Source organism: Diplotaxodon limnothrissa, linkage group LG7 (genome assembly GCF_057381915.1).
Source record: "Diplotaxodon limnothrissa isolate DT_005_m linkage group LG7, D_limnothrissa_male_GT1.1, whole genome shotgun sequence".
NCBI lineage: Eukaryota > Metazoa > Chordata > Actinopteri > Cichliformes > Cichlidae > Diplotaxodon > Diplotaxodon limnothrissa.
Genome location: NC_140602.1, coordinates 43,934,556 through 43,947,453, shown reverse-complemented (window position 1 = coordinate 43,947,453; position 12,898 = coordinate 43,934,556). Strand labels below are relative to the sequence as shown.

The window sequence follows — 12,898 nt, the reverse complement described above, 5'->3', positions numbered from 1 at the left end:
TCGATAAAGAAATGACAGACTACTAGTGTGGAAATGCGATCATAGCCTGGCATGCTTCCCTAGCAGAAGGCAGGAGCGTCTGTCCTGTAAATGTTTTACGAATGACAGGGCAAAGCCATATCTGGGACATTCATAAAGCTTTAGGGAGCAGACACTGCAGCAAGTAGTTTTCTAGAACATGCGCGCAGACTTGCATCTTTTTGTGTTGTAGATTTGAACTCCTTTTTTTCCCTTCTTCCTTTAAACAAACGCACAGACATAAATGGTACCAAAACTGGAGCAGTGTGTACTTGAAGGGCTAGCTGTGACTTACTTTTAGTTGGAAGTTAATTTAATTTAACCCAGGCAAACTCCTTATTGTGTTTTTGACTTATGGAACATTTTTTGCCAAACATAACTTGTAGTCCTTTTAATTTTAAGTTGGGCAACTCTAGCTTCTGAGAAACTAACCTGGAATTTTAACATGCACTTTTTAAAGCGGTGGAAATACACTTGTGTAAGTGACTGATTTCTGACACCATTAATTCATGTTTAACGGGTCATCTTTCTGAATTCTATCATCTTTTTTTGATTTGGTACCATTTATGCTGCCACCAAAAATGTACATAACATCCATATCTGATAAGTTATTGCAAAGCAGACTCTGCTCCTGTAGTTGCGAACATCTCAGATTGCACTGAAGAAAAATTACCTTTGGATCACTTGCAAGGAAGTGACAAGATCCGAGTGACTTTCTCGGTCACCGGTTTCAGGTCATACTTCATAATCATCAGTGGTCATCATTCTAATCACATGTGAGGATCAGATTGGGGTTTAAAACGCCACAAGGTTAAAGGGAAAAATGCTTGTGCCCTTTGGGTTTTTTGTTTATGGTGTTTGGAAAGAGTTGACGTGCCATAAAGTCAGTTACTGCTTCTGCTGAGTGTCCAGAGGGCAAACAAACCACATTCATTACTATACCTTATGAAGATTAATGTTGTGTATTTGGTCGGCTATTTTAGATGAATTCAAATTAGAATTAAAAAAGGAAAAATTACTGTACGTTCACTTCTGCGGGCCAAGTGCTCTACAGCACAATAACTGCCATCACAGCTAGCTTGAGGGCGGTGGCCATAATGGACTGTAGGAAGGCCTTTATCGACCCTGCTGCACATCTATTTAAACCCTCACTAACGCACACTGTGCCCCGAAGAGAGGTCAGCATCAGTCAGGTTTGATTCATTATGGTCGTTCTCGCTGCGGCCTGTGCCTTACACAGTGCAGAGGAATACATTGATTGGCTTTAATGGCAACTTAACCCACACATGAGGTACAAGGGATCCAGACAAAAAGGACAAAGAGAATCAATGTGGAAATTCAAACTGCCTTATATGGATACATATTTGCCCGTACGCTTTCATTAATATCCACGAAGTGTCAAAGAAATGCTGCTTTTGATGGTTTGTGTCATAGCAAGTCTAGATCACTTGACAATACTAGGTACAACACAAAATTAAAATTCGCAAATATTTATCCACTCAAGCCTCCCCATTTAAAATTTGGTCAGGAGTACGCCTCAGATTTTCTCTACCAATAACAGCTTTTAGTAAAAACTAGTGCCAGGTTTATGGGTTTGCGCAATGCTGCTTGCATCCATATTCCCCCTCGAGTCATTTGACGCAATGCAAAAAAAAAAAAAAATCAAGGCTACAAAGCATCACTCTGCAAACAGGACAGTTCAACCTCTAGTGTTTTATGGACAACATGTAAGTTTCACCAACTTGAAGACCGCTGCTGTCTGTGTACAAGGGTAGCACTCAATACTTGTACATACATTCGTTGGTGTGCCTTGGACATCAGCATTCGTTTCAGGGTGTGGACTTTCCATGCAAGATGAGAGCTGGTTATTGTATCTGTGTATAGGTCACTGCAACAATATCCACTTTTCTGAATATGCGTCACGATGGATTAAATATTAGCGTGCCAAAATGTCTGGGTTTTGTTCATAATTCACCAGATAAAAAAAAATAAAAAAATAAACCTGATACTATGTTAAGAGCAGTAATGGTTTGCATAAACAAAACTAACACGAGCAACCGTCTGTAGGCTCAAGCTAAGTTATTAGCATCATTAAATTCCCATTAACCTGTCCTAGTCAGTGGCAGGAATCATTTTAGTGCATTTAGCCAAGCGCATCAGCAGCAGTACTGTCCCCCAGCAGCAGAAAGGATCATCAGAGACAGCAGGGCACTCATTTCTCACAACACTGTTTGCAGAGACCTTGTTACAGAAGTCATAATAGCACATACAAAGTAGAAATATTGGTGGACCTGCTGATTTATACCGCTCAGTATCTGGTTTGCAAAGTGCGGAACAAACACAGAGCATGACCACCAGAAACATTGCCCTTGAAAACTTTTCCATTCCCCCATCTGCGGGTCAGCTGACTGTCTTTTATTAGCACTTCATTAAAATTCATTAATTGCTTCCTTTCTCCTGGGCACGGGGAGAATCGAAACTGGAACTGTCAAAAAGAAGAAAAAAAAAAAAGCAACTGTCCTGCGCTCTACATACACAACTGTTAATGTCGAGCCGCAGCCAACACGCGTCACACCCAACCATCTGTTAACACGATGACAGAACCAGAGGGCAAACTTAAAGAAGTAAACATTTTTATTTACTTGTTATGTACATAAAGGGTCTTTACCAGCACAGGTGTTAACCATGGGAAATATTAACACATGTAAATGAAATAAGAAAATAAAAGGCACAATCTTTCAATTTTTTTAAGTAAAAGACAAGCTTTCCTAAAATATGTGAAGAGAGCACAGTAATACTGTTAATGCCATTACAAAATAACTCAGAAGCATGAGGAAAAAGCAAAGTTCATCTCAAAGGGAAATTATCAGAGTGTATTGCTTAATTAGTAAGATTTCATTAAGCTTGACAAGGAAAACCCCAACACGGTGCGTCTGTACACAGCAGGTGGGATTAAATGAGAAACTTTTATTTAATGAGGAATTTAATGACATCAAGCAGCATTTGGCGAGGGGGAAAAAAAAAAAAAAAAAAAATATGATCTCCCTGGCTAAGAGGTCATGCACAGAGGCAACCAGCAGGCATTTATTCGTTTTCCCTTTTTAAAATGTCACCCATGGTTACTTTTAATAACATCACTCATTAACAAAAATACTTGATTTCATAGCTTACTACGAACTCACCGAAAAGGAAAACAGGGATACAACTAAAAGATTTCTAAGTCGTTTGCTGAGCAATGATTTTCTCCTTTTCCTTTTGTTAACAGAAAGCGCTAAAAGAAGTGACAGAGAGGGGGGTAGGATGGGCAGGGGTGGGATTGATCAGTTTTTACAGCACAGACCTGGGGTTCTGCACCGTTTGCACATCTGTTTAATCCTCGGCTCGACAGAATCGGCTGTGGCACGGTGTGATGAGATTCTTTCTACTACTCAGCATGAAGGAGAAGAATAATTGGTGTGCAGACCGAAAATACTCAAGGAATAAAGCTGGTTGAAAAAAGTTAATAAAAATCCTACATTGAGAGGAGTATCATCACAATAAAAACTAAAGGGCCAGAGATGGGATTGCATGCGCTAGAAGTAAGACTTGTCTTACTTTGAAAAGGCATTGATGGGATCTCATTGGCTTGCTCAGACATTCCTCCTTCCCCGACCTACGCCACTGAGTTCTTCATCTCAGTGGAAAGGCTTCAAGTCCTCATGCCCACACTGTGTGGACACTATGTTTTTAGTATGTTTAGCCTTGTAGTCAGATGCTTGTGGAAAGTGCTCGCCAGGGCTGTTGCTATTTGGCTTTAGAAACCCTGCTCAAAGCTTGGCACTCCTAATGCATATAATCTAAAATGTGTCTTAGTCTTCAATGATCTCCAAGCAAGTAAAGAGGCACCAACGTGGAGATGCAAGGTTACCCCACTATCCATGTCAACAAATCCAAACAAAAAAATAAAATTAATCATTGGACAATGATTTAGAAAATAGCAACAATTATGATGAAGTCACATGGCCGTGTCATGTCTTAGTAACATAAGATAAATAAGCTATCAGCCAGTCAGGATGTAGAATGGATGGGATAATGAGATCTACCGTGCCATGTTCCAACTCAAATCCTCCACACACCCCATCTCTTTCTACTTCCTCCTAATCTGTAACACACACACACACACACACACACACACACACACACACACAAAAATCTGTCTACCTGAATAACTCATGGCCAATGTGTACAAGTGTGTGCTTGTGCAATGGTTAAGGTACAACAGTGACTTGATTGTTTGGAGAAATAACATGACTGGCTGGTTAGCTCCTCATTGCCTCAGTGCTCTCCCTAGTCCATAGGGATAATTCTTTCTTTCCCTATTTCATACAAATATTCTCACATCAACAAAACAAGCATACATCAACACTTCCGAAAGTCCCAAAGACGTCAAACATAACAAATATTAAGAGAAAACTTTTTTTTCCTTTTTTTTTTTTTAAAAGACGTGATGTTATATGCTAACTATCCATTGTGGACACACACATACACAAAAACATACATACCCACACACACAGTCTGATGCCCAGTGATCTGGAAATGAAAAGAACACTAATGCAAAAATGCCACCCAGCCTGGAACAAAGATAAGGGAAAAGGGACCTGGGAAAGTGGGGTCAGGTTTTAGTTTGGATCTAATGTCCAAAGCTGTAAACAGTCAGAAAGCCTTGCAATGGCTGGCAACAACAACAGGAAAGGGGGAGGGGGGTTGCTATCATGGTACAGCCCCAAGCAGGCAAGCACATAACTGTGACACTGGCAGGAAAAGATGGAGACAGCCAGCAGATTCGGGTACTCGGCGATACGGGAGAGAGGCTTCAGCTGAACGCCTAGGTCAGTCACTCTCCTCTGGATTCTGGGGGTCTATGATTTTGACATGGGTGAACGGGAAGAGACCCCTCCGTCCGTTCACCTCTCCCTCCCACTGACCGCTGATGTTCATCCGCGTAACCTTGACAATGTCACCAACCTGAGAAAAGAAAGCAGAGTTACAGGAGAACTGGTGTCAAAGTCTAACCTAATTACACACAAGACATTCTGCACGATGCAGTATTGGGGAGTTGTTTTGTGCCATTTAAACATTTTAGTCAGAAACTTGTAAAACAAAACTACAATCCGTGTCTTACAGTAGTCAGTCATAGGCCCAATTAAAAAAAAACTAAATCCTTATGACAAGTGGCTTATGTTTGTTTTAAAGCCTGTTCCAAACTACAACAATAAACCCTTTGAGGTTACAGAACATCCAGTCTGATTTATTAATACACGCTTTCTAAAATAAAACCCAGACTGTCAGATCTCCAGTCACATTACACCGCAGGTTAAAAGATGACAGAAGAGCGCCGAGCTGTCGCTCAGATGGTTTGTGATATATGTATTTATTTATATTTAGATTTCTTCATACATTCTTATATAGTTCTATATTGTGTATTGTGTATTTTGTTGTACAGTTATTTTATTTTTAACTTTAATTTATATATTTATCTTTATCTTATTCTTCCCAGTTAAATTTACCCTTCATTCTAATTTGTGTTGTACAGTTATTTCATTTTTAACCTTAATTTATATTCTATTCCTTCCTAGTTAAATTTACCCTTTTTAATTTTTCATATTTATTTCCTATCTTATTCATAGCCTTTTCCTTTTTTTGTTTTCTTTAGGTCACGAGCAGTTGTCCAAGCATTTCACTACATATCGTACTGTGTATGACTGTGTACGTGACAAATAAAATTTGAATTTGACACTGCGTGTGACCCCAATCTGTTAAAGCCATATGTTCTTTATCAGGATTAGGAGGGGGAAAAAGTCCATCATCAAAACCACGACTGAAAATACGATGTGAGGGCACACCAGTGTGGCATCGATTTGAATGAAGCTTCAAATCCTGTCCTGGACTTTGGAACTACAACGATGTCACTCTCAAATGACAAGTATATGATGTATACAGTCATAAAAAGTATTAGTGAGATCTGTCAAAAAGTCAGAAAAGGTCAAGTTTGTACGTTGAGAACTTCATAAGGTTTAAATTAAGGTGTTAAATGTTGCCTTATGTCAAGTAGATAGAAATCTTCAGCCAGAAAAGCATTGTTATTTAAGAATGCATGTTTTAAGTATTTTGAATATTAGAGAGAGAGAGAGAGAGAGAGAGAGAGAGAGAGAGAGAGAGAGAGAGAGAGAGAGAGAGAGAGAGAGAGAGAGAGAGAGAGAGAGAGAGAGAGAGAGAGAGAACTACTAATAAGCTACTAAGAGGGGGGAAAAAAAAAAAAGCCTAAAAACATAACATATTGAAGGTATAACTTGATTTTATCTGCCTGTATGTCCAGTCGCAGCTTCTATATCCTGAACCTTGTGATCTAAAATAGTCATGCCACAAAATTAAAGATTCTGGGCATTCAGTGGAGGCAAATTCGAAGCCAAAAATAACCGTGGAAACACCGCTTTAGCTAGTGAAAGTTTTTGATGCCTTTTTTGAATTAACCAACTATAATGAACACTGGTGAAGTGTAGATACTTAAAATTCTGGGTGCTCTTCTTTGTCTTGAACTTCTACAGCATCATCTCCATTTAGGCCGAGCTTTTTGCAGCATGCTACACAGTATATTTAAAAACCAAAGACTTAGAAAATGTGGATACATTGAAATAGATGGTGTACAAATCTGGAATTCCAAGAGCTTCCAGATTTAAAAATAAATAAATAAAAAAATAAAGACAGACCCAACCGAGAGGAAACTCTTGTGGGAATCACCTTTTATGACTTGAAGTTATGGAGTTGTGTAATTGTAAAAGTACAGCAGAAAAAGTCAATAAAGCTTTTTAAGCTGCGTCAGTTCATTCAAAAGTTATGACGCACATTAATAGCCAGAGTCTGTGATCGTATACTGTGTATCAATCAGAGGCTGAAAGGGGGCACACACCGACAGCTGTGAACAGCAAAGCTTTGTTGACAGGCGAATGGTGACTTGGGGTTTAGTCAAATTGCAAACCAAAATTGTCGGGAATTGCAAAATAGAAAAAGCAAGGCTGCAGATTACGCAAATGAACAAGGAAATGCATAACCAGGAGGAGGTTTTCGATTAAGGAATGCTGCCCCCCCCCCAGTATTCACATTTTGAGAGACATAAGTAGCGAAGGTATCCCAGAGAACTAACCAGCAGTAATTAAAGCTGTATCCATATATACATTCAGAGAACCTTATGGATGTCTACATTTGTAAGTCTTCACAGGACCGTAAACACACAGAACCTAGATTGAATATGCAGATTCCTTAAATGAAGCTCAGTTAAGAGAATTCAAATCAGGACTCTGCAGAGTGAACCTATTGAACCATTCAAGTGCTGCCCATCTTTAAGCAGGTACAAGGGCTATCACTATCCACACTAGAGAGAAGACTGTGCCAAGAAACAAATCTGCATTTGTTGCATGGACAATGTAACGAATGCAGCAACACTGAATCTGGAACAGTTTCATTACTTTACTCTGAGGAAGACTGGCGCTGGTGGCAAAGTGGTGATACATGTATCTGACCATGAGCTTTCTGTTCCTAAAGCTAGAAGCACTGACGTCAAAGACTTTATCTATGATGCAGATTTCAACAACTACCATTATTATTATTTTTTCTCTGTGGAAATCAATCCAACCATTGCAATTTAGCACTGTGCAACATCAGGTATTAACAGTACTTCCATGGCAAAGTTGGGGAATGAAACCTCCTGTGGCTTTATGGTTACTTATGTCCAGTTGAAATAAACTAATACTTGGAGTTAGGTGGAGCTCGCCAATGCAAATAGATGTGGCAATTTCTAAAACCTGCGATGACAACATGAAATGGCATAACCTAGGATGAACTGTGGGAACGCATTACCCATATCACCCTGAACACAGGTCGGTGATTACAAGTTGGGAAAAAGAATCAAAGCAGTGTCACAGAAAATTTTGGTTTTGTGACATTTACAACTAAAATATAAATAAATGAAATGGAAACAAAAGAAGCAACAATGAAAATGGATGCCAATCGGATTTAAATCAATCCCTGATTAATAATAATCATTTTAAAAAAATGTTAGGTCAAGTTTATTTTTATTCTCACATGTTAACATTTTTAATGCCTTCAGGGGCCAAAGTTTGCTTTTTGCCAGACTCTGGTGGTTTATTAAAAAATAAATAAATAAAAATAAAACGAGTTAATTCTGATTCCGGACAAAACATCTAAAGCTGTTCACCTGAAGGTCCATCAGACCAGCTTGGGGAATCTCTTAGAAACAGAGAAAATGTACTCTTCACTTAACTAATGACACGAGCCAGCAAGCATTATACGAGCATCTATGCCGGCACCAACAAATGCACTGTTGCATCAATAATCATCTCAGATGTACTTTTGGGAATCATGCATGTACCGAGAAGAGCCACATTTAACTTTAATATTTCATCTCTTGCTAACCATGGCTCCATCTGCTGCTTCACTGCTACACCATATGATCACAGAGAAAACGTAAGCGGCAAACACAGTCCCGCCTCAAGTTTCAGTTCTCACATGCTCACTCTTGACTGCTCATTCGGGTGCAACCCGTCTTTCTTTACAGCCGTCCCTTGGCCTCGTCTCTTCCTCTCTTCTATCTATTACAGTAAGTTACATGAACATTTATTAAATGGAAGCTGGAATCTCATTTCGGTGCTAATAAAAGATGGGCGACAACAGGCCCAGAAGGGTGCAGAGACACTAGCCAGCTGATGCATCTTGTTTATGCACTCAACCAGCATCGCAGTTTGAGTCTAAATGAGGTTAGGGACATTTTTTGAGGTGACTGCTATTAGCTGTCGATTACTTAACAACACATCAACGAAACACCCCCCCCACACACACACACAAAACTGCTTAACCTTTAGCAGGATTCAGATATGCTCAATTTACACTCATTTATGTGCAAGAAAGAGTCACAGGGAGGAAGTACTTCTCTGTATCCATATCTACTACCCTATTTTACACCTATAACTGCTGTCAAACTGATGGGAGTGAATGGAAGTGGCACTATTTTAAGATAGCTTGCATTCTCATCCTTCCCCTGGGGTGAAAAATAAAAAGATAAAAAAAACCAACAAAAAAAAAAAAACTACACTACAGCTCAATCTGCTATTGGAGCTGAGTGTTTTGGAGGCCCACTATATTTCTGAGGCACATATTGAGCATTGCATTGCATGTTTCGACATGCCACCACAGTCAGAGCAGATTTGTATTAGCCACAGCGTACCACTGAGGAAGGCAAGACTGCTGAGAAATGCTTTCGTCAAAGCCGCTTCCAGGTTAGCATTTAGATGGACAGCACTGAGTGTAAGCTTCAGTCACAGAGACAAGTGATCAAAAGCCACAATGCTGTGGTGAGTTTCACTAGATTCCCCACCCACCCTCCCATTTACATCTGCAAACTTTTGTTTTGCATTTATTATTCATCATTCCAAGAATCATATTAAGCTCTCTCAAACCACCCATCTCATATCTGCATGACTTTTGGTCCAATCCAAAGCCAGAAACTTGTTTTGTTTTTTTTTAACTATCCAAGGCTACAAAATAGATGTGGTTCATGTATTCTGACTGAACAGCAGCACCCCATAACCAAAGCATCTTTGTGCAGCCAGTGTCCAGAGCTAGTTGTGAACTTGCAGATAGTCTCCTGGTGTAATAATAACTTTTTATATTCAAACAAACAGGAAGGGCCTGATAAGAGCAAGCAGCAAGATGCTAAAACCACAGTTTGGTTATTATTCTTTTAGTGTGAGCACACATCAACAGGCTAGAATGTCAAAAGGACTGAGAAAGGGCGAAGCTTATCTGTAGACACTTTCTCACATTGAACCAGCAAAACTACTGCGGTAACTGAAGGCGGCACTGGTGTTTCCCCAGGTCCCTCTACTACTTAATTTTGCAATTTTAGTATAAAAAGAAGTGATCGTTTTACACAGAAGCCTCTCCAAGCTTTGGTCACACAACCTAATTTTTATAAGAGTTAACTCTTGAGATTGGCGATTGTTGTCTATGTTTAAGTAACCTGACAGCTCCTAGAGAGATGTCAGGTTGTGAAAATGTAAAAACAAAGTCTTCTATAAAACCTCTTAGCTTCTGTGACTTCTACACAAGTTTTTTCAGTGTTTTAACTTGACTGAGGTGATAAACTCTAATTTATGTAGAAAAGTCTAAGCTGCACACAGACATTTTTGATTTATTTGGGCACAAATGGAAAAATAATTAAGAAATGACTGAAGATGGGATACTGCTGCTTTAGGCAAAGAAGCTTATAGCGTGTTGTACTCCAGGCCCTTACCTGGCATATTAATTTACTGCATGATGTTGCGTTACAGATCAAAGGTCCAGCTAAACAGATTTTAGAAAAGCTAATGATTTAATTACAATATCCATCCTTTATAAAAATGAGCAGTGCATTAAAACATGATGAAATCACATTGATCGCCTAGAAAAAACACAAAAAACAAAAACAAAGAAATAAAACAGGTAAGATCAAATAAATACAATACCTCTAGAGCAAGAGCAGTCTTGTCGTAGGCACAGGGCACTCGTTTCTGGATGGCTTTCGCCATGACAGGGCCATTCTGCATGGACGGTAGCGGAGCGATAACTGCTCCAGGTGCGTTGGGCATTGGAGAAGGCGTCTGGGGTTGGGCATAGGCATGAGCAAGAGCATTGGAGGGCTCAGGGATCCCATAGCTGTTGGAGTTTCGCGATCCATGAGAAGGTTGGACAGGGTGGGGTGAAGGTCGTACCACTTTCTCTACGTAGGGCACAGGGATCATCCCAACACGTCCATCTTTATTCTTGGCGCTCCACCACTGCTCCTCCGGTCTTTCCAGGATGATAAGGATCTCCCCCTTCTTGAAGGGAAGGTCCTCAGCATCGCTCCCGGTGAAGTCGTACAGAGTCCGCACATACTCCAGATTCTCCTCTGCTCCAACCATGGGCTGGACAGGAGGACTCGGCGTACTTGAATACCTTAGCAAAAACGAAAAATAATGAGGAAATTAAGTAAATGTTAATTTGTTATCCTTAAAAGTTATCACTGTGAAGCCTAGAATACAACAAAACTGCATTATTTGTTGAATAAAATCCTTTACAAACACGATTACCCAACTCCTCAATTACCAAAATGTGGTATCATGTTTGGTTGTAAAACCACACAAATCCTCAGTGAGGTTTATTTTTCCAGTGGTACCAAAACCCAAACAAACAAGCAAGCAAACTAGATGTGTGGTAATAGTGCTGATTTTATGACATAACCAAGTGAAACTGGGTTAGTTCTGATAAAAATATTAAAAAAAAATAGTATGGTAAAGTGCTGGAGGAGGCGTGGTGGGTGACCTCCCTACCTGGGGGCTGGCTCTATCAGCGTGGTCGTGTCCAAGTAATGGATTTTGTAGAACTCCAGGAGAGCTGCGAGGTGGTCGAACTCTTGATCCCCTATTTTGAACCTCTTGCTGGGCAAAGAGTTGATGATATAGTGAGACACTTTGGAGTTTTCCGACACCGACAGTACGTAGTCGCCGGGGCAGGTCGACGAGTCTCGAACAAGAAACATGCCATGTCTCTGTCCTTGTAACCTATTCTGTGCCTCCTGTCGTGACACGGGTCCAAAATACCAGGCGGACCGATCAGAGGAATCAAATCGAGCAGTTGACATTTCTGTTCAAAAATAAGTTAATGTGGCTTACAAATTAATATTAATAATAATAGAAAGGAAAATACTACAGGATTGGCTAGGCAATAAGTTAAAAGCTGTATGCGTGGTTCCAATTGGCCAATCACAGCAAACTGTAGGATTTGGAAGACTCGGGGCAGGGCACTCGTCGCTCTGGAAGGAGTTTCCGAGTGATTTCTTCACAAAACGCCTCAGGCACCGAAAAAATCTGTTTAAGAAAAACAAAAACAACTTGGCGTTTTTGTTTTCTTTTTTTTCTCCTTTCAGATGCAGGCTGCCAGTGACTTGATCCAACTCTGGAGCATACTGTTGTCCCTGTGTTCAGCAGTCCAGGCTGCGGCCGAGCAGTTGTTAAAAGGGGGCCAAATAACAGAAGAAAAACGAGCAAACTTACGACAGGCTACCATTGACGGAGGGCCAGAGCAACAAACGATCAATGAAGCTTCCCCTTTTCGTTCCGCCTTCCGAGAAAACACCAAATCTTCTCTTCTAATAAATGTATCTCCTCCAGTCAGTGTCAGTTCTAAGAGCGGAAAATGTGGCCTCACTTTCCCCCCTTCTTCTTCCTTTTTCTTACATCTGATAATCCCTCATCTGTGCACAAAGGTCCACGGCAGGTCACGAAACTATCAGCCGAAATCCCGCGGAGCTCACGGCGATACACACTTCATGGAAACGCGTTTTCGAATCCCCTTTCTCGAGTCGGAGCAGACTTTTGAGGCAACACAGCAGAAAAATGGCGGCTCGCAACACGTCTTCACACAAAAAAATGATTTCAGGGCAGCGACTCGTCTCTTGCGCGTGCATCTCAGGAGCCACGACCGTTTACGGAAGCTGTCGCGTGCATCCCCGACCGCTCACAAGGGATCTCGGCTTAACGATTGCTTTATTTTATACTTTCCCTTATTTCCGCTCGTCCCCACTAGCACAGGCTACCAGAAGTACTGAGGTCGAAAAATGGCGACCGGAGGGCAGGTCCCGCTTTCTATCAGCGCGTCACTGACGGCAGGAGCGAGAGAGAGGGGAGGGGGAGTGATGGAAGGAGGTGGGCGGTTGGCGAAGCCACGGACAGCCCCTAGCTCCGCGAGAGTAGGTGTCAGTCATTTCTCAGTGAAGCATTCTGCTGATAGATTCTTCTGCTGTTCCATC

At 40.8% G+C, this 12,898-nt stretch overlaps 1 protein-coding gene across 1 annotated transcript; it reads right to left on the bottom strand.

Annotated features, from left to right (window-relative positions):
• Positions 1-2,807: 2,807 nt before the first annotated feature.
• crkl (CRK like proto-oncogene, adaptor protein) lies at positions 2,808-12,692 on the bottom strand. Its single transcript, XM_085358133.1, has 3 exons — positions 11,421-12,692; positions 10,575-11,046; positions 2,808-5,022 (listed from the first exon to the last, which is right to left on the bottom strand). Exons 1-3 carry the CDS (start codon positions 11,729-11,731, stop codon positions 4,888-4,890), a joined length of 918 nt encoding a protein of 305 aa, XP_085214259.1. The 5' UTR covers positions 11,732-12,692; the 3' UTR covers positions 2,808-4,887.
• Between the last annotated feature and the right edge of the window lie 206 nt (positions 12,693-12,898).

What these genes read in the sequence shown, in the direction of transcription:
- crkl (XM_085358133.1), bottom strand. Translation starts at nt 11,731, where the DNA reads ATGTCAACTGCTCGATTTGATTCCTCTGATCGGTCCGCCTGGTATTTT. An exon ending in CTGATAGAGCCAGCCCCCAG is followed by an intron (nt 11,047 to 11,420) that starts GTAGGGAGGTCA and finishes GTTTTTGCTAAG; the next exon opens with GTATTCAAGTACGCCGAGTC. An exon ending in AGACTGCTCTTGCTCTAGAG is followed by an intron (nt 5,023 to 10,574) that starts GTATTGTATTTA and finishes TTCTTTTCTCAG; the next exon opens with GTTGGTGACATTGTCAAGGT.